This window comes from Oreochromis aureus, linkage group 16 (genome assembly GCF_013358895.1).
Source record: "Oreochromis aureus strain Israel breed Guangdong linkage group 16, ZZ_aureus, whole genome shotgun sequence".
In the NCBI taxonomy this organism is placed as follows: Eukaryota; Metazoa; Chordata; class Actinopteri; order Cichliformes; family Cichlidae; genus Oreochromis; species Oreochromis aureus.
Window position 1 is genome coordinate 28,191,394 of NC_052957.1, and position 24,690 is coordinate 28,216,083.

The following is a 24,690-nucleotide window of genomic DNA, read 5'->3' on the forward strand; positions in this document are numbered from 1 at the left end:
GGGATGAAAGTGACAGAGGCCCATTTTCACCAACCACTCCTCCCACATATGAATGACACATTGTCTCACTTGCTGCCAGTTTAGTCTTTTTGGTTTTTTCTTCTAAGTTGATTCATGCTCACACGGGCAGAAAAGCAAAGCGAGTGCTGCGCTGACATGGTGGTGTGCTCCGGTGTAGTTCCTACACAAACAAACTTCAGAGCGAAATCTAAGACAGCGCAATGTTTTCATAAAGCGAAACAAGAAGCTACAGCCATTTTTGGAAAAACAAAAAGCGCTAAAACAAAGAACAGCTCACCTTTAAGAGAGCGTGGCAGCCACTGATACTGAACGCTAAAAATCTACTACAGCAGACTGTCAGTCAACAGAGGGACACTGAAGAAGAGCCACAACAGAACAATCATCCAAAGCAAAGTCAAAATCCAACACGAGCTAGCTAAACAAAAAGTAGTAAATGCTAGCTAGACGATAAAAGGGCTAAAGAAAGCTTTTTTACATTTAAGCATCAACTTCTTCTGCCACAAAGACATTAGATGGCCTCCTCTGTACCCCTGATGACAGGTTCTGACACTTTCACATACATCAGTAAAGATGTGGTTTGAAGAGCATTAGAATCATCATCGAATTAGGCACCGGGCTCAGGGCTAAAAGCGAACTGACAACTGTTGTTTCTCAAGAGTGCTGATTCCAAAAGCAAGTCAGTCCACATAACCCGTGTTTAAAAAAACCTTTCTTCTGTTATTGCTCGCATAATTTACAGCTGTATCATAAAGATAAATGCGAGAATGCAAAACAATTCTTTTGCAAAGCACTTGAATGTTGTGGCGCTGCCAGCTGAGGCGCTACGGGAAATTTAAACTGTGCAAATAGCAGCGATGAGTCATGTTTGTTCATTTTCCATTACAGCAAAATGCCACCGGCAACACTTAACTACATGCTTGTTTACATCACTATCTTGACTTGCCCGTGTTGTTTTATTGCACGTGTCACATCCAGTTAACACAGTACTCACTGCACTCTGCTTGCATTGTTTGTCATACATACAGTGCCTGTTTCCTGCTGGTGAATTTATTTCAATGTGCTGCTACAGTGATCTGATTCTTATCTTAAATTTATATGAAAAAATGGAAAGTTTCTCAGTTTTTGTGAACCACAGCATTAAAAAGTACTATTTTAAGAAAGATTTTAATGGCAGCAACAGATCAGGGCCATGTTTGCCACTGTGTAGTATCAGCTTCACTCAGGCCATAAAAGTCTGGGATCTGAGGAGACCCGCTGCTGGACCTCAGGGAGAGGAACGCTGTCCCAAGGATTGCTCAACAGTCTTGCGTCTCCTTGTCAAAGTCCTCATTTCATGATGTGCCAAATAAATGATTTCATTGGGTGAAAACTGTGGACTGCAGGTGAGTTCAGTACCCGGACTTTTCTACTACAACGTCATGCTACTGTTATAGATGCAGTTATGCACGTCGTTGTTGAAATATGCAAAAAGAAAAATGGCCCAAAGTCATCTGGATGGGAGCATGTATGAAAGCTCTATGTATCTGACAGCACTGATGCTCCTTTCCAGATGTGCATGCTCCCAATACTGATGCACCCCCGTATCATCAGAGTTGCAGGCTTTTGAACTGAGTGCTGATAACAAGCTGGATGGTTCCTCTCTTCTTTAGTTCAGAGGATGTTGCATCCATGTTTTTAAAAAAGACTTTCAAATTTTGATTTATCTGACCACAGAACAGTTTTCTACTGTTCTTCAGTCCATTTTAAATGAGCTGAGGTCCCTTAAGATGAAGTCACATATGACCTCTTTCTATGATAGACCTGCATTTGTGGGTGGCACCGCAAAATGTGATTTGTGGAAGAGCCCATGCACCATTTTCCACAACACAATCATGTCTGATTTCAGGGTCTAAAACAGGGGAACAGGTTTTAGATCTCACCCTGGGTCAGCACACCTGAATCAAATGATTAGTTCATTACCAGGCCTCTGGAGAACTTCAAGACATGTTGAGGAGGTAATTTAGCCATTTAGATCAGCTGTGTTGGATCAAGGACACCTGCAGGACACCGGCCCTTGAGGTCTTGGAGTTCCCCACAGTCTAAAGATTTTCAGCGGTGTCCTTTTTTGCAGTTTTCTCCAGATTCAAAATCCTTTGATATTATATGCTGTGTAGACGAGAGATTCAAAGTCTTTTTACATTTTTTATTCAGAAACCAAAAATGTGTGCACAATTTGTAGACACAGACTCCAACATCCAGTCATGTTACTGACCTGATGCAAAATAACCTAATTAATGATCAATACGATGTTTAGGGATTCTTCATCAAAGATCTGTAAATGTGCTGAGATTACTGATTTCCATGCACACAGCTTGTGGACAAGCTTTGGGATTTTCTAAGTTAAAAATATTTGAACGTCACTTAAAAAGAAACTGTCAGTCCCATCAATCGTTATCTGTTAATCACTGAACACCCACACATACAGCCATACGGTCGAAGAACAGCAAAGCGTGGATCATAAGGTTGTTACCACACACCTGCAGACATGCAACAGGTGTTGAAAATATTGTCGAGTCAGGTTTTGACAAGTTCAGACATCAATGTTGATTCACATGCCAGCTGCCAAAGCTAGAAACTGCTCTGGTGGTTCCATGGTTTTGGCATGATTTGGGCTCATAACAAGGAAGCACATTTAGCTTAACAACAACAACAACAAAAGGAGTTACAGGGAACAGTCTGAAGTGTTGCGAAACTTCATGGCAGAAAAAAGACACTTATTTGTGAAATATCTTGGCACAGTAAGGACATCTGAAGTTCTCACAGTCAAAAGCAGCTGTCAGCTAATGCATGCGAACAAACTGTTTACTGTGCACTTGTTTGCGCTCCTCTTTCACATCTGACTGCACGGTTTGTATGTGCTGTTGCACATGTAACAACAGGCACGAGTAATGTGATGCATTGTGCACTCTGTGTATCCTTGAGCTCAGAAAAACACCCACAATGCATCATTTCCACCCAAGGTTGCAGTCAAATAGTCAGTTTTACCTCCTCAGGAAGGCTTCTAACTGAGGTTTTTGAGTTGCAGCCATAATAAGAGCTCAGTGGATTCTCTGCTACAGAAAGGTGCTTCAACAAAACTTGAAGTCACCTATAATCTGCTTGCTTACGAAAACAAACAAAAGCTCTAATGTCATTGTCAGTCCTTGTTTCTGTTGCATCTTATGCCATAACTTGATAACATCTAAATATCCTTATATGTCTACAGAGTTTACAGCCATACCAGAGCGTACAAAGAACTATTTAAATGTGGTTAAATTGTACATTGTAAGTTGGTAGATTGTCCAATCTTGTATGCTCTCAGAAGCTAAGCAGGGTCAGGCCTGGTTAGTATTTGGCTAGGAGACAGCCTGTGAATATCAGAGGCTGAAAGCTTGAGGTGGCTGTAGCTCAGGTTAGCTGTTAACTGGAACACTGATGGTTCGATGCCTGGCTGCTCCAGTCTGCATGCTATTGGACTGTGGATGTTCAAAAGAAACTGGTGAATGAGGCATGTTGTATAAAGCACTTGGGTAGACTAAAAAAGTGCTATACAAGAACCAGCCCATTTACATGTTTTAAACTATTCTGCCATGAAATGCGACATTTGTAAATGTGGGTTGAGCTCTATATGATTCATCAATGATCAAAGTTAAGTGAAGGGTGTGTAACTTGGTTTGCAATGGTTATTTCCTCATTTTGGGTGTTCCAGCTTTTAGGATAATCATTAATTCTTAGATGTCAGAGATGCTGAAAGTGGATTATGTCTTCAGTGGGAAAACACAGGAGTGGACAGCAGGGTGAGCAACATTTGTTAAGGATTCATTTCATTGTTGAGACTGTGAGCCCTTTGTTTTAATAAAATGCAACACTGGTACTAAAGTCATTTTTTCCCCTTGGTGGTTAAAATTTATACAAGCTATATGAAACAGTATAGTAAGAACTCATTGGGTAAAGAATTTAAGATGCACTTTTTGTAGTCCAATGAGGAAACTGTAGTTTAGGTGTGGCAGACTCACATCAACAACAGCAATTATCTGAGGACAGGAGTGCTCTTTTCCAGAGTCTTTATGAACTCTCCTTCATCTCATTATGCTTCAGTCCCACAGGAGTGCAGACTGGTTAGTGATACACTGCTAACTGTCAGTCATTAGGGAAAAATCTGTATTCCCCAACTGGTTGGCAAGTGGTTGTTGGTTGTCAGATTGGAGAAGTCAGTCGTTGGGGACAATGGCACGAGCAACATAACTGTGCTTGAGTCGGATCGTTGAGTAACAATAACAGTCTGTTTGTGATACATCCACAAAGATTATAAATCTTTTGTTGTCTACATACACAGAAAATCCAGCCAGAACCTTGTAGATCTGAAACAGAAGTTCTTCAACAAATACTGACATAGCTGCATCAGGAGAGTACTTTAACTGACATAGGCAGGTGGCAGTCTTGCAGTTGTACAGGAATATAACCCAAATACAACCAGTTGGCAACCATTTGAGTCAAGTCTCCTATTGCCAAGAGATGTAGAGGAGTTGCACAGATTGGCTCTGACTGATTGCTACATGTGGACAATACAATGAGGCTGTATCCCACCAGGTGACCTCTGCAATTACCTTATCTTAAAAATCAGGAGGACAGAAAGAGTCATGGGGATTAAAAGTTGGTTCTGCAATCAGAACACATTCAGTCTACCCCCTGAATTCAAAAACGCTTGTTAACTTTTCTTTAATCCAAACTAATTTTCTAGAACAGATCCAGCTCCTCTGCCTTAAAAATGTGTCATAACACGGTTTTGGATATGACTTAGATTTTTGCCTAACAGAAGGAACAATCTAAGAGTGTTGCAAGATTTAATGGCAGAAAAGACACTTGTGCAATTTCTTGGCACAGTAAGAATAAACGTATCTAAGGCGACATTTGATGGCATCCCCTGTAACTCTGACATCTGAGCATGTATCAGTAAAGATGCCGGTTGACAATCATTAGAATGGGTTCTGGGTTTTAGCTCTAGGAAGCTGCAAAAGAAGAGGCCTCCCTCAATTGATGATGGACGCCCAGTCATTTTGTTCTATGAGAAGGCCTGAAATATGACAAAAACCACTCAAATATTTCTTTCCTGTGCACTGTTTGCGCTCCTCTTTCACATCTGACTGCACAGTTTGTATGTGCTGTCATTGTTCCACATGTAAGAACAGCCAAACGTAATGTGAAGCATTGTACTCCGTGTTATCTTGAGCTCAGAAAACACTCACAAAGTATCATTTCCACCCAAGGTTGCAATCAAATAGTCAGTTTTACCTCCTCAGGAAGGCTCCCAACCGGGGAATCTGAGTGGCAGCCATAAGAGCTGGATCAGTTCTGCAGATTCAATGTTAAGGAAAGCACAACCTGTAATATTGTCCACTCACCCTCTTTTGCTTTGAACTTTCATTTATGTCTAATTGGATGTGTTCAATTTTCTGTCAAAAGCTCCAAACAGCTGAAACTTTTGGCAGCTTGTTATGTCACGCCGTCAATAAATCAATAGAAAGATTTAGTTTTCTGCACAAGCAAAACAGAGGATGTTTCAAAACCCAAACAAAACTCTTCTCCAAGTTATGCACGTTGGAATAAAGAAATTATACTTGACTTCTTTATGGTATTTGGCTTTGTTTTAACAAGGGAAGAAATTCCCACTCAACCATTTAGACTCCCAACCGCTGGTTTCGTGTGAATATATAAACAATTTAACTTTCCAGGACAAACGTGGATGAATGCAGGCTTGTGCCAATATGCAACAGAATCAATGTACCAAGGAAATTCAGAGTAACAGTCAATCAACAGGGAGTGGTTTATCTGATGTGTAACTGTGATGAAGCATACTCGACGTTGGCCACAGAAACCAAAAACCAAAAAAAGCACGTCTGAGTTGCTGTGCACGTTCAGCATGCACACAAGCTCTGGGATGTTGAAAGCTAATAAGTCCACTTTGATGTTTGGTCTGCAGTGCAGGGATCTTCTGTCTCAGCAGTGTGGCACAGGGTTTTATTGTAATCCTCTGTTAGTAACAACTGTGTGCTGTATGTACCAACTTCCTTTTTTGACTTACAAAAGCAGATTCATAGTTTTGCAAGATGAAGTGAGTGTTGTTGCTATTGTGGCTGGTCATTTAGAAATGCAACAATGCAACAGGGAAGTCAGGACTAAAGGTCTGATTTCTCTTTGTGCTCAGACTCAGGTAACAACCAGTCAGGCATGCACTACTACTGCCTGCTTCATATGATTCCTAAAAGGTAATTGGAAAAGGAAAAGAGGAAATAACACAGCGTTGCTCTCCACTTCCAGTTAAAGCTTTCACTTTCTGCTTTTCCTCTTGAGTTTTGAGATGATTGAATCTGACTTTTCATGTAAAACATTTCATTTTCTCATTTCACAACCGATTTGATTTTCAGTTTTTGAACATTTCATTGTGAGCTTATTATAAAAAAGAAGATGAGAAAGAGGAGTGGCTGTATGAGAGTGTGTTTGGCAAGGTGGTGATCTGAGCTAAAAGTTGGTGCCACTGTGCTGACAGGACAGGTTTGTACTTGTCACCGTCAGGTCGTGCTAAACAAGTGCAGCTGAGACTACAGTCTCATCGGTCTGCAGGTTTCTGGTGACTTTCTATTGATTACATTCACATTTTGATCTGATGATGGTGCCAGAGGAATAGTTCAGGGATCACCAATGTGAGAGGAACAGAAATGACCCTTCCAAAGCTGAACCTATATGTATATTTTGCTTTATACTGGGCCTTGATGTGTGACAATGACTATGATGTAAACACTTCTACATCTCTATATTCAAAGTTCTGAAAGAGTAAGGTCACTTGTTAACCCAAACACACCGCCTACTGATGATGACAACAGGTTTGCTGACTCTTCATCATTCATCATACAGTTTTCTCTTTAATATGACCTGAAACCAGTGACTGAGCTCCTCAGCCAACAGGTGGCTGCAGGTTTTAGATCTCACCCTGGGTCAACACACCTGGATGAAAGAACTTCGAGACATGTTGAGGTCATTTGCCATTTAGAACAGCTGTGTCAGGACACCTGCAGGACACCGGCTCTTGAGGCCTGGAGTTGGTTGTGACGATCCGTGGATGCTCCAGTAAATGTGCTAAGCACTACATGTATATAAAAAGAAAAGCATTTTAGGTGTAGTTTTAAAGCATCAGTGCAGAAGTTGTTGAGATATTTTAGTCAAACCACAAACATATCCCCACATGGCTGTGGGGATGATGAAGGCTCATTATTACTTGGATAAGTGAACAATGTAACCTGCTAAACCAATGACAAAAACACTTCTACATCTAGAAAACAGAAAAACATTGCACATCATTCATATCTGCTTTTGATTCCGTGGATGCTCCAGTCTGCTTCCAAATATCCCCAAGTTTCTCTGAAACTGAATGTTAGACAAAAATCTAGAAAGAACACATCACATATAATTTGATTTGCATGTCACTGAGTGAAATAAGTATTTGATCCTAACCCAGGCAGGATTCTGGCTCCCATAGAGTACTATCAATCACTTACCATGAGGCACGAGCTCCAGGCTGAGGACAACAGATGGTCATTTCACATGTTCATTTAAGTTTTTTCTGCATTATTTCTGGTTGATATTCTGTCTCCATTAAACAGTGAGCAAACCTACAAATTCAGCAGAGGATCAAATAATTATTTCCCTCACTGTGTATGAGGGGACAGCTTGGACGCTGCCACAGTGACTCTTCACTTTAAACACACTCACATTTACTGTAGATTAGTTCATGTTAATGACACTGATGCTTCAGCATCTTAGCAGCTTTACAAGTTCCATAGTTGTAGTCGAGCAGCTGGCCCTCAGTGACTGGTTCTTGGCTCTAGACACTAAAATTCACTGAAATCCATTCAATCAGATGTATTTAATATAGTGTGCAGCAGCTTCTCATTCTATTAGCCCAGTGAGTCTTTGTTGAAGCAGAGTATTCCTTATTAAATAATGAACAAATTCAACTTTATGGACAACTCAGAAGATCAAAGTGACTGCCCAAAGAATGTGAACTTAGGATTTAAACTTCCACCCCAGCAGCAACATTTCTTGGGTGACTAACAAAATTCTGAGGTCAACAAAGAGACTTTATGTTTAACCAAAGTGAAACATGTCTGTGATGGTTTTTTACTTTCTAAAAGAAACTGCTGCTTAAAGTATCATAACATGATCGAGTTAAAGCAAAAGAATAAATGTGCTCCTGGTTTCCGATCACTTTTCATAACATCTTTATTGAATCTGTGTCTCAGTTTTAAACATATTTACAGATAGTTTCATTCATTTTGTTTTTTTGTTTTTTAGTTCAGTAAAAATACAAATACAGAACACTCAGTTTTCAAAATCAGCGCCGCTCCCAGCGACTCGATGGCCGCACAGGTTTCAACTCGGGCTTCCTCCTCGTGACATGTAGGTGGTGATGATGTCAGTGTGATGTCAGAGACTGCGCTGTAACTACGGACTCTTAATGGACATGATTGTTGAATGAAGGAAAATAACACGGAGGAAATAAAAGGCAGGAGGAAACAGTCTGACTACGACCTGATCAACACCACAGGAATGCTCTGAGAGGCCTCTCTGAAATTTTATAGGGGGAAAAAAACACCATGGCTGAAATTTTGCTGCATAAATAAAATAAGCCAGATAAAAAGTTACCAACATTTTTACTTTTGCGTTACATTTTTTCCAAAAACAAACAAACAAATACAATTTTCTAGATTGATCAAACATGAGCAGCGTTACGAAGAAGATCGGCTATGACTGTCTGACATCACATTAATGTAATCCCCGTTGCCTGCTTCCACTCCCAGTGTTGGAGTTAGTGATGCTAATCGACTCCTTCAGCCGACATCTGTCTGTGTTTGTGCTGTAAAAGCAGCAGGAGCTGTTGGTTAGCAGTCCCGCATCACACAGTATGGCTTTACTGACAGACGACCAGCAGATCTACAGTCTGCAAATTCTACTTTCATAAAAGGAAATGTTTGTTTCTTACATTTTGGCGAGAGGAGGACAGGGAGGAATACGCAAAGCTGTCACAGCATTTAATAAATGTGGCTCTTTTTGTGCTGTTATCTTTGTGTCCCAGCAGTTCAGGGTGATTTCTGTAAGAGTCTCCATAATGTGTGCGCAATTACAAAACCTACTGACCTATTACAAAACACAAGACGAAAGCATAAATGCAAAAGCATGAGCGGTCACGGCAATGAGGCTGGAAAACAATCTAAATCAGAGTCAGTGTTTTGGGGGGTTTTCAGCTTTTTGCGGTTACACTTTTTGTTGCTTAACTAAAACTGTCACTTTAACACGTGTGAGGTTTATGCCACACAATCTATTGAGTTCAGACGCTTATTGAAGAGCTCATGGCTAACAAAAAATAACGTGGGCTCTTTAGCTGAAGCGTTTCCTGTTTCTGTACGGTGCTTGGTTTGGTTTGTTGGTATGTTATATCTGATGTTCATGTAAAGACTTAGAGCAGGGGAGTTAAACATAAGGCCCAGGGACCAGAATCACACCACCAAAGACTCCAATCTGGCCTGCTGCACTGCTTTGGAAAATGGCAGACATACAGTTTGGACTTTTAACTATATTTTCACAAGTTTCACACCTTTTCCTGCTGACATTCCTTCATGGCCATTCATACAACACCAAAGTAATTAAGTAATAGATAAACAATTAAATGACAGAATGTTTTTTTCACTTGAGTCTACAGTAAAAGAATTTTGTGTGTCATTAATTTCTTACAATTTAAGTTCAAAGAGTTGTGCTCACAGGTTTCCTTCATTGACTACAGCAGCATTTTTTACCATGTAGATCAATGACAAACTGTCGTGACTGAACTTCCTCTCTTATATTAAGATATCTCTGGGATTAAATGTGCAGGTAAACATCTTTACACTGAGTCCAGCCCACTTAATATCACAGTGGGCTGCCTGTGGCCCACGATGTAAAATGAGTTTGACATCCCTGCTTTAAAGCATCTAACCAGATCTGTGATGTTTAATACTGCTGTTGTCTTTAAGACGCTCCGCAAATGAACCAAAGCAGGAGCGGTATCTGGTTCTTGTGTGTCGGATAATCGCTTGCACTAACATTGCTATGATATGAGACAAGCTTACTCACATGTCTGCTGCCCTTTGGGACTTTTTAATGAGTCAGAGAACAGCCTTTAAAAGTAGCAGATCACATCAAACATTTAAACCCTTTAGTCAGATTCACATGGGAGAACTGTATCAGTCTTTTTTTTGCCAACATACCATTTTATTTATTTTTTATTATTTTGCAGACTGCATTACATTATCTGAGCAACCCGAGCAGTAAATCCATCACGCTGCATTAGCTGTACCACAGGGAGCTGTGTTAAGAGTGATAACTGGAGGCACTGCTGTTCTGCTAACGGAGCTGCACAAACTTCCATAAACAAGGTCAAGATCTTGACGCGAGTCAGAGTACGGAACGAGCCGAATGCTGCGACTTTCAAACCCTCACAGAGAACAATGGCTCTAAAATCTGGGCAAAAGATGTGCATCTGGAATAAAACACATCCCTTTACTGGAACTTCAGGCTTGTCCCTGACCTCAGGCAGCACTTACAAGTTTGACTCTGATAAAGTAACACAATTGCAGCTACATACAGAAAGTATTATGATCTAATATTAACTGAATAGCTTATTGTGTATGTAGTGTAATAACTCAAGTGGAACATGTTTGATTCCTTAAAAATGTATGTTTTTAAGAGTCCGACCAGAACATGTGCCTTAAGTATGAAACTGAAGCAAAAATTCAGGTGACAAATGATGCATCCAACTTATGAGGTGGGGTGGGTGTAGATATAGGATGCCAGCAGGGAGACCATAAGGTAAATTTATTCACCCTTCTCAGTGCCACACCTCTACCAACCTCTTCTTCATAGTCTTCCCATAAAAATGCACAAATAAATGATTTTCACCAGGTTTCATATTAACCACCAAACAAACATTCTTATACATAAAGCATGGTTACCCCATCACAAAATGTCAGGGCCTGAACATAATGTGCCTGATTGATGAAAAGCTGGAAAATAAGATGAGACAAAGGTTTACAGAAGCTGCGAGATGATGGGGGAAAATGTGAAAAAAAAAAGCAGCATCGAATCCTATAGCAGCAGAATGGTTTTTTTAGGAGGGGAAAGCTGTGGCTGTGTCTCTAAATAGAAGAGGATCAGGACACATGTGGAGTGGTGAGAAAAGGGGAGGCCTGCTGTAGTCCCTGTCTAATTACTCTTCCACTTATGATGGCCATTTTTTCTGAAAACTGAGGATCAGAGGAGGCGGTGACCACTGCCACAAACTGCCCTCGCTTTGATGATGTGCCCATCTGCAAGCAGTTCCAGGTTGAAGTTCATCTGATGGAGGTTAAACAGGAAGTGGATTTGGGTGGGAGAAGCTGAGGGCTGTGATTCAACCCTGTGTCCCCAATATTGATTTGTCCAAAAGGAAAAGAAAGAAAAACAAAAGTTGTGTTAACAGACCCTGTAAAGTCCTGAAGTCTGTCTGCTTGGAAACAAAACAAAACATGACACTTTCATCAGTTTAAGTGTCAAAGTGTTTTTGTAATCCTTCATAAAATCCCAAATGGACTGTCAGTGTGTCAGCTTGAGTCTGCATTGGAGTTTCTTCAAATAAAGACTAAAAGTGATAACAAAAAAAGGCTAATCACGCCTCTGGTTTGGAGCTCTGTCCTTCAGTAAAAAGAGTCGATTCAAGCCAAACATGAGGCTGAGCAGCACACCCACCATCCTTAAGATTCGAGCAGAGAAGATGGATCGACAGAGTCAAAGAGTAAAACATAGAAGTAGAGCGAGTAAAGTAACAGGTCCTCTCTGCTCTGTAGTGGTCTCTCCCCACCCCCCCGGTTGATGGTCTCAGTTAGAAATCAGTTGAGAGTCTGAATTGTAAGTTTGTCTGGTGTTCGTGGGTGGGTTTTTCTGGGTAGGCAGGCAAACAGGCGCACGCCCCCTGGTGCCGTGGTGGACAAAAAAAGAGCCAGCCCGTTTACCGCTGAGCAGGCTCGCTGCCGGGCAGGGTGATGTTTCCCAGGTGGAGGACTGGCAGTGGGTGAGCCTCCGTGTTGAAAACCCAGTTCTCCAAGGGCAACAGGTCATCGCTGGAGAACAGCAGGTACAGATACCTGAGAGAGATGATGCGGGTAAGGGGAAGGATGTGTGAGGGGTGGTGGGTAACGGGGTGAGGAAGAAGAAAGAATTGCATGAGTTAGGTGAATATAATGTCAACAGTTTCTTCATATCAAAGTGGGAAGTGTCAGCCTAAACCAACAATTTAAATCCTAAACCTCTGTTTAATTTAGTGTTTTTACAGCTGTTGATTCACATCTGTTGTCATTGGTCAGGCTGACAAAAAACAGCCACAAAACCAAAACAATTATTATTATTATCACACCCGAACAGCACAAACTGCTCCACATGTTGCGAGAGAAAACTGAATGAATAGACAGAACAACTCTATATGCAGTATAAAGAGTTTACTGCAGGAGGCCGGAAACTCGGTCCCAAACACAGTTTACACCGTGACTGAGAAGCTCTTAATTTCATTAACATCTAAGATTAATTAAATTAACACCCAATTTTTTAAAAAGATTTCAACTTGCTTGTTCACTTTTTAGCTCCTAAGTTCTTAACATAAACTCGGACGCTGGATATGTGTGACGATCAGCGTGACTGGCAGCCAATCAGCAGCCTTAGCTGACACTTGAAGCCAGCAGAGACAAAGATTGAGAAGAGACAGACACCAAAGTCTGCATAACACTGAGCCATTCAAATGTCATCCTCTCAGAGAGTTAGCAGACAGTGTGGCGTGCGACCTTTAACGACTTCTATACCAAAGACAGATCTTATTGGCATCTGATGCTTTGTGGGTGTTAATTTTAAACCCGTTACACTTGCAAATGAAGAGCTGATAAATAGCTTCGTGTAAACACGAGAGCTGACAGGACCGGCAGTAAAACTGAGCTTGCTTTGTTTTATGATTTTCTTTGGCCTGTCAGGCTGTCTGAGTGACAGTCACAACTGAATTACATCAGGTTATAAATACTGAACATTGTCAGGAGAAGATGGCATTCAAAGAGCCGCCAGCAGAGGGAACCAGACAGCTACATCAGTATTCAGTTCTCCCACTGTGTAAGAGCCTTCAGTCAGAGCCTCTTCTCCCTTCATCCATCAGTGACCACGATGTACCACAGAGCCATGGCAGCTTCCCTTCACGTTAGCTGACTTTATTTATTTGTATGGCTGTAAAAATATCTTGATACCTGTTCATTGTCCCCAGAGAAAAGAAATCACAACAATAACCTGGTGACTGATTCCATATGTACGAGCACAGCACTTCACTTGTTGCACCATTTTCTCATGTTACAGCCTCACTCCAAAATTCATTTTTCACCTCAAAATTCTACACAAATCCCCATTATTGACAAGATGAAAAAAGTTTGCTTGAATATCTTTTAAATGTATTAAAAATAAAAAACAATTATATAACATGTACATGAGTATTCACAGAATTGGCAACAAAACTCAAAATTGAGCTCAGGTGTATCGGGTGTTTCTACAACTTGACCCGAGTCCACCTGTGGTAAATTCTGTTGAGTGGACGTGATTTTGGGAAAGCACACACCTGTCTGTATAAGGTCCAATAACTAAAGGTGCATATCAGAGCACAAAGCCATGAGGTCCAAAGAATTGTCTGTAGACCTCTGAGACAGGATTGTATTGAGGTACAGATCTGAGGTAGGGTGCAGAAAACAGCATTGAAGGTCCCAGTGAGCACAGCAGCCTCCATCATCTGTAAACGGAAGAAGCCTAGAGCTGGCTGCCTGGCTAATCTGAGCCATCAGGGAACTGACCAAAGCTCCAGCATTTTTCTGTGAAGCAAGGAGAACCTTCCACGAGCACAGTCATTTCTGAGGACTACACCAATCAGTCCTGCATGGTAGAGTGGCCAGACAGAAGCCTCTCCTCAGTAAAAGGCACATGACAGCCCGCCTGTAGTTTGCCAAAAGTCACCTGAAAGAGTCAGACCACGAGAAACAAAATTGTCTGGTTTGACCAAACAAAGATCAAACTCTCATCACTGCTCATCACCTGGCCAATACCATCCCTACAATGAAGCATGGTGGTGGCAGCATCATTCTGGGATGGTTTTCAGCAGCAGGAACTGAGAGATTATTCGAAGTGGAGGGAAAGATGAATGCAAACACATCCTTGATGATAACCTGCCCTAGAGCGCTCTGACTGGGGCAAAGGTTCATCTTCCAACAGGACAATGACCGTAAGCACACAGACAAGATCACAAAGGAGTGGCATCAGGAGCCCTCTGTAAATATCCCAGAGTGGCCCAGCCAGAACCCAGACTTGAACTTCTTGGGGGAAATCTAAAAATGGCTGTGCTGTGCTGATGCTCCCCATCCAATTTGATGGAGCTTGATGGGTTCTGCAAAGAAGACTGGGACAAAATAGGCCCGCCCCAAAAAATAGACCAAAAAAACCCAAAACAACAACAAAAAAAAAAACTGGCCAAAAAATAGGTGTGTCAAGCTTATTACAGCCTGTCTTTGTGTATCATACTCAAAAAGACTTCAGGCTGTAATTGCTGCCAAAGGTGGTTCAATAAAACATTGGACAAAGGTTTGCAAGAATTTCAAGCAAACTTTTTCACTGTGTCATTATGGGATATTCTGTAGAAGTTTGAGGTGAAAAATGAGTTGAATCCATTTTGGAATAAGGACGCTACATGACAAATGTGGAACAAGTGATGCAAATACTTTTCAGCTGCACTAAAAGTATCAGTAAGAAGCATTATTAAGGGTATGCTCATTGGCCAGCAAATTGTTATTGACGACCCAGTAGCCAATGAGCACGTGGTCACACAGTCAATAATGAATAATTGACCTCTCTTTCTCACATTTGGTTTTAAAGCGTCAAGATGGAGACCGCAAAAATGTTCCATGCCTCTTGGACTAAGATATCGCGGTAGCTAAAACTATTTTTGACAACCTAGTATGACCCATACAGACTCTGTAGTGACTTGATAATTTTCTAATGCTAACGAGAACAAAATCAACCATTTTTGTTCTGAGCAAATAAATTCAGCAGTAACAGTTGGGCAAATCTGCTGGTTGCATTCAGCCCCTTTCGCATTCAGTTTGGTGGTTCTTCACTGCACCAAACTATTTCTGAGGCAACACAAACACAAGAGCACATATGCAGCACAAATGCTGCAAACTTTGCAGGAGCTTCACTCAATGTGATTGAGACTGTTGATGCAACTGAGAATGAACACTTTTGCCTCAAACTTACCATACATGTTTCTACAATGACCAAATACTTAATCTACAAATATGTACGAGTGCTCTGTTAGGACAAACTCTTTAATAAATAAATAAATAAACAAACATCAGGTTAGAAACTGACTGCTTTTATCTTCTTCCACTTCTGTTTAACAGATAGTTTAAAATAACTGCAATTACTTTTCTCTGGTGAACCCCCTCAGTCAGTACCCATCCACCCACACTGAATTAATCATAAGAATCATTAATTAAAAAGCATATTGACTATTCATAGTTTCTGCCAATTGATCTATCCATTAAGACAAACTTACTTGAGTGTCTCGGCCAGGAAGAAGCTCTGCTGCACGTCGTCATAGGTTGGATTAGATGAGTAGACGTCCTTCACTCCCGAGAAACCTCCACTCACCCTGCAGTACTTATCAATGGCCTGGAGAAGACGGGGAGACAGGGGGGAGGATGAGCGGTAGAAGGGGGAATAGAAGAGAAAAAGATGGAAGGCAAGTTGTAGGATGAAGTGTAGAGCAGAAACAAGGAAGTTGAGAAGACAGAAAACAAATGAAGGCAGAACAAAGAGGAAAAAGTGGACAGAAATAAGAAAATGGTAGAGGGAAGGTTTACATGACAGAAAAGCAAAATGAGGAGAAAGCATTAGAGTGGAGGAAAGGTGGGGGGAGGGGAGTACAATTTTAATAAGCTTATAAAAAGCATGGTGTAATTAATTTCTTTGCGTGTGACAGATTAGAGAGTGTCCTGCGGTGACATACAGGAAGCGGCGGCTGCACAAAATGTGAGGAAAAACCAGATTACCACAACTGCTGCCTTTCTGTTTTTTATACTTCATTCAACTTTTGTGTTTTGTTTTTACAAAGCAGTTTCATAATGAAGGTACACACTCATTTGGTTCCTGTTATCCTCCACCCGTGGGAGCTGGAGTGCAATGACAAAGTAAACGCTTTCTTAAGGTGAAGTAAAGCCCGTGGCCATCCCACAGGGGTATTTACAATCTTCTAATCAGGCTCTTTTCACCTTCATCTGCACATTTCTACTGAAGGCAGATTTACTGTTGCAACCAGATATTTTTTTTTGTTTTTTGGGGGGTAAAAATGTCTTTGTTCTCATTTTTGCCTGTGCATGATTCCTTTCGAGACACGCGGTTCTTTCAGGACAAAATGACAACACAGTCGTAGGTGGTTGGGATTGTGATGTAAATCCCCCGTTTGCTCACTTTCGAGGGTTTATCGCTGATTCTTCAACCGTGAAAGATGTGATGTGTCAGTGTTTCAACAAGCGCAAAACAACAAACACGGAGCGCAGCCGGGCCGACAGCAGCAGGAGAACCGGGTCCATTAAATGATCTGATATCTGAGCATTGTGCACTGCGACTCACACAGACAGCCGAGTCACTCAACGCTCTGAGTTTAAACTGTCGCTAGATTCTGATTTCCATTCTAATCACGCTCAACTTACACAAGTTATGCATTTATAAATCAATCTCTTGAGCGCAGGCCCGTTAATGAGTCCTGTTTTTGTGGATTCAGCAAGCACGCTCAGCAAGTCAATTCCTTTTCATTCCTTCTATCGAACAAAGGGTCCAGATTAGAAAACAGAGCACACTTTTGTAATCCTGCTTCTCAATATTCACATCTATTGATGCAAAACAACAGCGGCTAACACATATTCCACATATCACAATGCTTTTCCAGACAGCTTAACTGGATGATTCCCTACTACAAACAGTTGTGGCTCATTTGCGAGCAGGTGCTTTCCCTGCCTGCACACACAAACCAGAAGTAGCTCATTAGAAATGCAGCAATCATCCAGCTGGCGATACACACAGTCCATTCTTACCTGTGCGCTCTACTGATTTGTGACACTGAAAATTGGTGCTTCTGCTCATGCCTTATTGACACAGAGAGTGCATGGAATTCAAAGTGTGATATCTGTCCTTGTCTTTCAGTTTGCCCCTGTCTCCCTCTCTCACCCTCACCTACACACACACACACACGTTTCTCTATCCTGTCCTCGAGTGACCGTTTCACTGTCAGTTTGAACCATAATTCCAGATTTTCACGGGCTGCTGCGCCCGGCAAACGTTTGCCCTTCCTGATCTGCACTGCAGTGCCCCGCAACAGCCAGTGCGGCACACGAACACGATAATAACAACCAGAGTGTATCATAGATTAGGTCCAGGCACTTAAAAGACACATTTAAACACAAGTCACATGAACACTTGAGGTGACACTCAACAGTCTGGAAATTTCAGATCTTTCATATTTTACACAATGGTAGGGGTATCTGCACCCAGAAACATAAAAGACACATGCGCGCGCACACACACACCCCCGCACATACACACATCCACCCACCCACGCACCTCAGCACCATCTGTGCTATATAAATTATCCGATAAAAAGTCTACCTGTAGGGAATGGAGTGCAAGGCGGAGCAGTGTTCCTGCCACAGCCAAGTGAGGACACACTGCACATAACAGCAGCTGGGCTTCACCTCTGCATGCACACGCACGCACACACACACAAACACACACACGCATACACAGGTAAAAGCCAGCCAATGTTAATAGCTGCTGTGAATAGAGGAAGCGTGACAAACAGAGGCAGGTTTGGTGTACCAGATGGATGCAGCTGGGGTACGTGTGTGTGTGTGTGTGTGTGTGTGTGTGTGTGTGTGTGTGAGAGAGAGACTGAGAGCAAGAGGAAAGGAGGAGCTGAACTTTAAGGCAACAAGCAGAGAAGAACACAGGTGTTTGTGAAGAGTGGGTGCTGGGGTTAAGAGAGCAATACAAGAACAGAGTAAGGTGAATGAGGAAGGAGAAAGCCTGAGGTGTTACGTCAGAAAGAAACAGGTGAGAAAAGCAATAAGATATAGACATGGTTAAATACAGGCAACGTGTAAATATTGAGGCTACATCCACACTAGTGTGTTTTCGTTTGAAAACGCATCGTTTTCTCTCCGTTTTGGCCTCCCGTCCACATGTTTTCGGTCAAGGAAAATGCAGCATTTTGAAAACGCTCTCGAAAACACATACATTTGAAAACGGTGCTTTTGCGTCGCAGTGTGGACAACGAAAACGGAGACTTTTTGAAAACGATGACACATTTTAGTCATGTGATGCAGTCATGAGACCGATTAAACTAAGATAGCGGAGGGCATTATACAGCAGTTGCTTTGTTTGCTCTCAATTTTGACAGCCCTATTAAAGATTAATATCAGTACATGCTCCAGATAGCTTTTCTTCAAATTCTTTCATTCTCACTCACTATTGCAACTTTGTACTTTTGTGTTACTCGCAGCAACATCTCCACCTCATGGTTAGTCCATTTAAAAAACTGTGCTTTTCCTCGACATTTTGCCGCGACGTTTCAAAGAGCAGGAAAGTAAATAAATGGCAGACAGGAATGAGGCAGGTCGAATCTTCATGCGCAGTGCTGGAACGTAAGCGTTTTCGGCCGTTTCCATGTGGACGCACAACTCTGTGAAAACGTCTGAAAACGACAGTGTGGACGCGGAGCGTTTTCAGACGAAAACACAGTTTTCAAATCTATCCAGGCTAGTGTGGACGTAGCCTAAGAAACGGAAACTCAAAAAGACAGCATGAAATGAAAAAGAAACTAGATATAAAAGAAGGCTCTTAAACCACCCTACAGAAAAACTCCAGACAGGTGTTAAGTATGCGGTGCTTTTACACAGGAAAAGTGCGAGTGGAAAGTAGTGCTGAAAGCTCCAGTATTTTGTTAACAAGCATTGATTCAGGTTTATTATGAAGATGCATATTTAACATACTCAATTAATATGCAGCATGAAATAACAGATAAGTATGGTTGAGCAAATGGGGCTGACACAGAGTGGGAGAGTTTCAGTATGCAAACAGAAAAGAAACTCTGAGGACTGTCTCACTATGTGCGCTGGTTGCCTAAGTTAATGCCTGTGTATAATATTTAGAGTGCATTACACTTCTGATGCCTCTAAGGGCAAAAGATATGATAACCAAAACAATGTATAAAACGCAACACTGTATAAAATGAGCAATTTATAGCATAAAAACTTCATGCAGAAAGTCAACCTCTTTCTTCTGCCCACATAATTTAAAAACACTTTCTAAACATCACCACTCATGATTAAGCTTAAATCTGTCAAAGCAAAAGTATTTTGTTCCACATACAGAGAAAATGTGAAACCTTGACCACTACACAAAGAAAGGAGATGGCAGCTCTCTTTTGCTGTAGGGCACGTCCACTTATCTGTGCAGGTTCTCAATCATCCAGGTCACGGTAATCTTAAGTACTTGATTCTTCTTCTTTTTCAGATTCAAAAAGATGTTTCACCTCTTCTTCTGTCCTGACAGCTGATGGGCAATCCCAGGTCTTTAATCCCAAGTGGGGTTGTCACCACTGAGAGTCAATGACATATGCTGTCATCATGTCAGTCAGTAAGGTCACATGGGTCAAAGTGTAAAGGGAGGTTCAATTGCTTCGGAAGGGATCTCAAGACTGGGCAATAGTGGCTGCTAATTGGTGTCATAGGCCACCACAACACTGTTCACTGATGGTTGTTTACACTGGACGAAGATGTCTCCTTTACCTCTCTGTCAAACCATCGGTCTTCATGGTTTAAAATGTACACAAGTGTATCTTCATGTCCTTTCTCTTTTAAGTGTAGATGTACAGCTGACTCGTTCCTGGCTTTACTACACTGGGCCACGTGTTTTTGGAGTGGTTGTGTGGCCTTTCTTACATAAAGGCTCAAGCATTCTCCACTGCACTGCACATTTTGCACAGCTCATCTTGAGTTAGGATAGTTTGTCCTTGGAAATAACTGGTTTTTGTCTAAAGGTTTTGTTAGGTCTGTGCACTTCTCAGACAAACCATATTATTGTTCCCCCAGCTGTTCTGTTTCTCACTTAATGTCTGGCACTCACTTACCCCCTTAGTGGAAGGGTCAGAGCAAATCAACACAAGTTTGTACAGAGTGATCACTTTTATCTTAAGATGACACATTTCCATTTTGTGGGAGTGGTCTCTTCCAGGACAACAATGGTCTTATCCACAGAGTTTGAGAGGGTCACGGTTTGATGAGGATGATGATGTTTTGGCCTTCACAATTTCCAGACCTAACACCAGCTTGCCATTGGCAAGGAACACTCCAGCTCAACTACTTTTTAAGCTACACAATATCTGAAAGCTGTTACATGCTTGTTTGTAGTTTCCCACCTTTCATCTGAAATATGACATAACCACAAGACAGAATCAAAACAATTAGTCTAATTAACAAAACACAATGTTTAAACTGTTTATTTACCTGTTACCAAAAACTTAACTGAAACTTCAGGATTTCTGAATCAATAAAACTTCTTGATCAAGGGCAGTACGACGTAAATAAGCTGTCATATTTATTAGCATTGCAGGGTGTATATGCATTATTAAAAGAGAGGCAAAGATGAGCCTTTCAGCACCAGCTCTCTTTAGTGTCAGTCACACCGAATACAATCACACTTCATAAACACACCTGCTAATAGATTTGTCTGGAACATGAGCTCGAACACACTTCCTCCCACTCAGAAAAACAAAGAAAAGGTGACAAGAAGATTGGCAGGACAAAAGAGTAAAGTCAAGAGGGAAAAAAGCAGTAGCTGATGATGACAAGCAGGCCAATTGAGATTTATACATAGAAGACACACCGAGTCCCGTATAGCGGGTGAACTCTTTAATCCTCTGTCAGAAAAGTGGAACAGAGGGGTGAAATGTATAGAGACACTTTCATTCCTCTCCCATTTCCATATTGAAGCACCAAAGCAAGAAGATCTAATAACACATCAAAACATCCCACCACTACATTTTTCTCCACATATGGAATCAAACTGAAATGCAACAAGACATTTCTGTCCAGCTACATGAGCACAAACCAACCATTAGTGGTTATTATGGAGACATTTGTACACGGTGTTTACTGTAAGGCCAGAACCTCACATCCTCGTACCACACTCTACATTATGCATCAACTTGAGGAGACAATCAAAGAAACCTGCGAGATGTCAATTTAAATCCCTTCATTGTGCTCTTTGAAGTTTGGTGAGACCTGCACTGCTTTCATTTCATATATTTAAAGCTTACAAGAACAGTCTACCATAGGTTGCTGATGATGCTCTGCTAAAAGCACAGGCATGGTGAAAATGGTTTGAAAAGACGCATTTATTCCGTCGGTGACATGCTTTTAGATGAGAGGCAAATTACTACTACTAATAAAGCACAGTCTGACCTTCTGACTCAAAAGTCGATATTAAATATGGTTTCTACTGCAAAAAACAAGCTCTGTTTACTGTTTCAATATGCTATTTACCTTCTAATGGACGCAAAGCAAAGAATATTTAAGCAAAGAAAGAAAAATGGAGAAAAAAACCCTTCAATGGGAGTATTGTTAGTTCATAATGAACAGCTAGACAGTTGGAGAAAAATGGAGCATTTAGTTGAGATTAAAGATCTGGTTAATAACGTTAAAAAATTCAACAAACCTAACTAAAAACTAACTTTGAAACATCTTTGATAAATAGTACCGTTTGCTTCATGAGTATTTGTAGTCACCTGCCTTAACCACTGAGACTCACAGTTCTTCTGTTGGTAAACTTACATCTTCCCACTTTGTTAAGAGATTTATTCTAAATGACACTTCTTCAGCTGAGAGTCTAAGAGTGAAGACACACACAGAACGCTCACATCAGAGTGGGGGCCCTGTGAAGTGCGCGCTCTGCTCTTGCACTTGCCTTTATTTATACACAAGAAAAATGAATACATTTGTTCAGTGACGTGAGCATATGCGTGTGTGTGTGTGTGTGTGTGTGTGTGTGTGTGTGTGTGTGTGTGTGTGTGTGTGTGGTCAGAACTGCTTGTTTGACTTCTTACTATCGCTGTGGGAAGGTTCAGATACAAATATCAGAACATGTTTTATAAAGAACAATCAGTCCAACACAATGAAAAGTACAATCAGTTCTAAGCTAGGAAATGATCATCATGCAGCATTCTATCACAAGTAAACTTATATCATTAAAAGCTTATACTGACACACTTACTCCTTTTCTTTTCCATTTTTATTTTCAAAGTCTCCATCAATTAGCTTTCACATGACGTCACTATTGGTGAGCCCACCAGGAAAGGCAAAACAAGACTCTTCTCTGGTAACTTCCAGTTATTTTTACCAAGTTTGTTTCACCAGAATTTACGGTTGCTAGCAAAGTATTAAGTATGGCACTGTGTGTAACAACACTCATCCTGACTAAGGATTTTTGCTTCAGTGGAAAATCTACACCATAGCTACGTCACAACCGCAAGCCATCTGAAACCCTACAACGTAACCTCCCTAGAACTGTAACTACATATCGCGCCGACGCAGCAACTATTGTGATTGGCCTGTTCAGTAACCACCGTCTCCACAACAAACAGGGTTGACAATGGCAGGTCAATAAAGTGACATGGAAATACGTTTTGATTAGACTGATGCTATATAAATGACCCAAAATGCTCCTGTAAAGATAAATGGCACAGTGGTGCAGTTGTTAGCACCGCTTAACTTTCCACAGTCCATGATCAGTTAAGTGGTGATTCTAAATTGGCCAGAGACGTGAGACAGATAAAGTGCTTGTATAGCATAAAGCGCTGAATGCAACATTAAAGAGCTTTGAGTCATCAGTAAGCCTAGAATAGAGTCTAATCTTACTGACCAGGACACCAAATTAGTGAGAACTAAACTTGAAAAAGAAGGTGACAGTAATGAATGAGCAAATGCAAAACGAGAAGAAAGAAGAAAAAAAAAGAAAAAAAAGCAGCTCCAGCTCCAAATAAGACAGTTAACGAGACAAGCTGTCCTCTGGCTGGGAAACCTGTTACTCAACCTCCACTTGTCCAACTTTGAAAGCAATTTTCAAAAGTTGGCCGTTAATTGTCTGCATCCAACAGAGCTGTGAACAGTGCTGCGAGGCACCAGTGCCAAAGGACACCTTGTGCTTATCAGAGACATGAGCAAAATAAACGCTGACAACACAAAAATATTTAGTCCCCCTGAGATGAGAACGGGTAAAGAAAGCTGCATAAATCTTTGGTGTAGTCTAACAGATACAGAAAAAATGGGTTTCATTTTGTCTTCTGTTGTCTTTTATTAGGAACCACGCTATGCACTACAAAGGATTCTTCCCAAATTAATAACACGTGCATGAATCCAGAGGGACAGCGTTTCTAATTGTTTGCACGTTTGTGTGTCTATGTGGACTCCACGTTTTCACTTTATTTCCTGTTTCAAGGATAAGACTCAATTTAAAAATGCAAAAACATTTCGTTCCACATCCTCTCCAGTAAGTCTTTAAAAACTGCCTGCAGGTATTAAAATCTAATCAAAATGATAATCAAGACTAAGATGTATACAAAGTCTAATCTCTTTACCTGTGCTGCTTCCCAGCCCCACTGTCGGTACTTGGGGTCATGGGTGAACCTCCACATGTACCAGTAGGTCTCGATGACCTCCGGCCGCAGGATGTAGTACTTCTCATTCTGCCGAACAGCCACCGCCTCCAGGCCGCTGTCGAACTTGAAGGCCTCTGGGCCGAGCTTCAGCACTTAAGAAAGAGAAAGAAAGGTGAAATGTAAAGGAGAGGCCAGGAGGTAGAAGAGAAGGGAGTAAAGGTAACATTGGAAGAGGTAAAGAGGCGAAAGGAACAAGAAGAAAAAGCCAGAAAATAGTTGAATGAATCAGGAAGGAAAAGAGTGATAAAATAATTAATGGTTGAAAAGAACAGAGAGGAGATAAAGATTATCTTTTGCTCCATGCTTGTCTTAATATGAAATAGTGCCTGTGTGTGTAAGCAATAAAAAGCATCCCACCCCACTGATTTTACAGGCTTTTCATCTTTTTACAACCACTGCTTTCTGCCAATTAAGTGTGATAGGCATTAAGAGCCTGAGTGGAAAATTACAGAGGCTGACAAAACAGTGACAGGACTGTCCCTGAAAGGATTAAACACACTGACATGCATACATATGTGTTGACGCACACATTTAATAGCTCCCATTAATCGATGCTTATTAAGAAACAGGCCAGCTTTAGACAGCCTGACCACAGCTATCAAATTCTGACTCTCTCCCTTTCTATTCTTTGTCTCTTTCTCCATCTTCATTTGTTGCCATGGTAACCCATCCTCTCCTCTCTGTCAAGTAAATAGTATATATTTATGCTTGCAGGAAATGACAATAAATAAAGCATTAATAATAAA

The 24,690-nt window shown here is 41.2% G+C and overlaps 1 protein-coding gene across 5 annotated transcripts in view; it reads right to left on the reverse strand.

The window, feature by feature from the left end:
* Positions 1 to 8,298: 8,298 nt before the first annotated feature.
* The window catches only part of man1a2 (mannosidase, alpha, class 1A, member 2), a 146,494-nt gene continuing 130,102 nt past the window's right edge, over positions 8,299 to 24,690 (reverse strand). For all 5 annotated transcript variants that reach the window (XM_039599971.1, XM_039599968.1, XM_039599969.1 and 2 more), the window contains 3 exons: positions 23,864 to 24,036; positions 15,731 to 15,846; positions 8,299 to 12,248 (listed from right to left, as the gene is read on the reverse strand). In XM_039599971.1, coding sequence (XP_039455905.1) covers positions 12,113 to 12,248; positions 15,731 to 15,846; positions 23,864 to 24,036 — 425 coding nt within the window. In that variant the 3' untranslated portion in view covers positions 8,299 to 12,112. The remainder of the gene's footprint in view (positions 12,249 to 15,730; positions 15,847 to 23,863; positions 24,037 to 24,690) is intronic.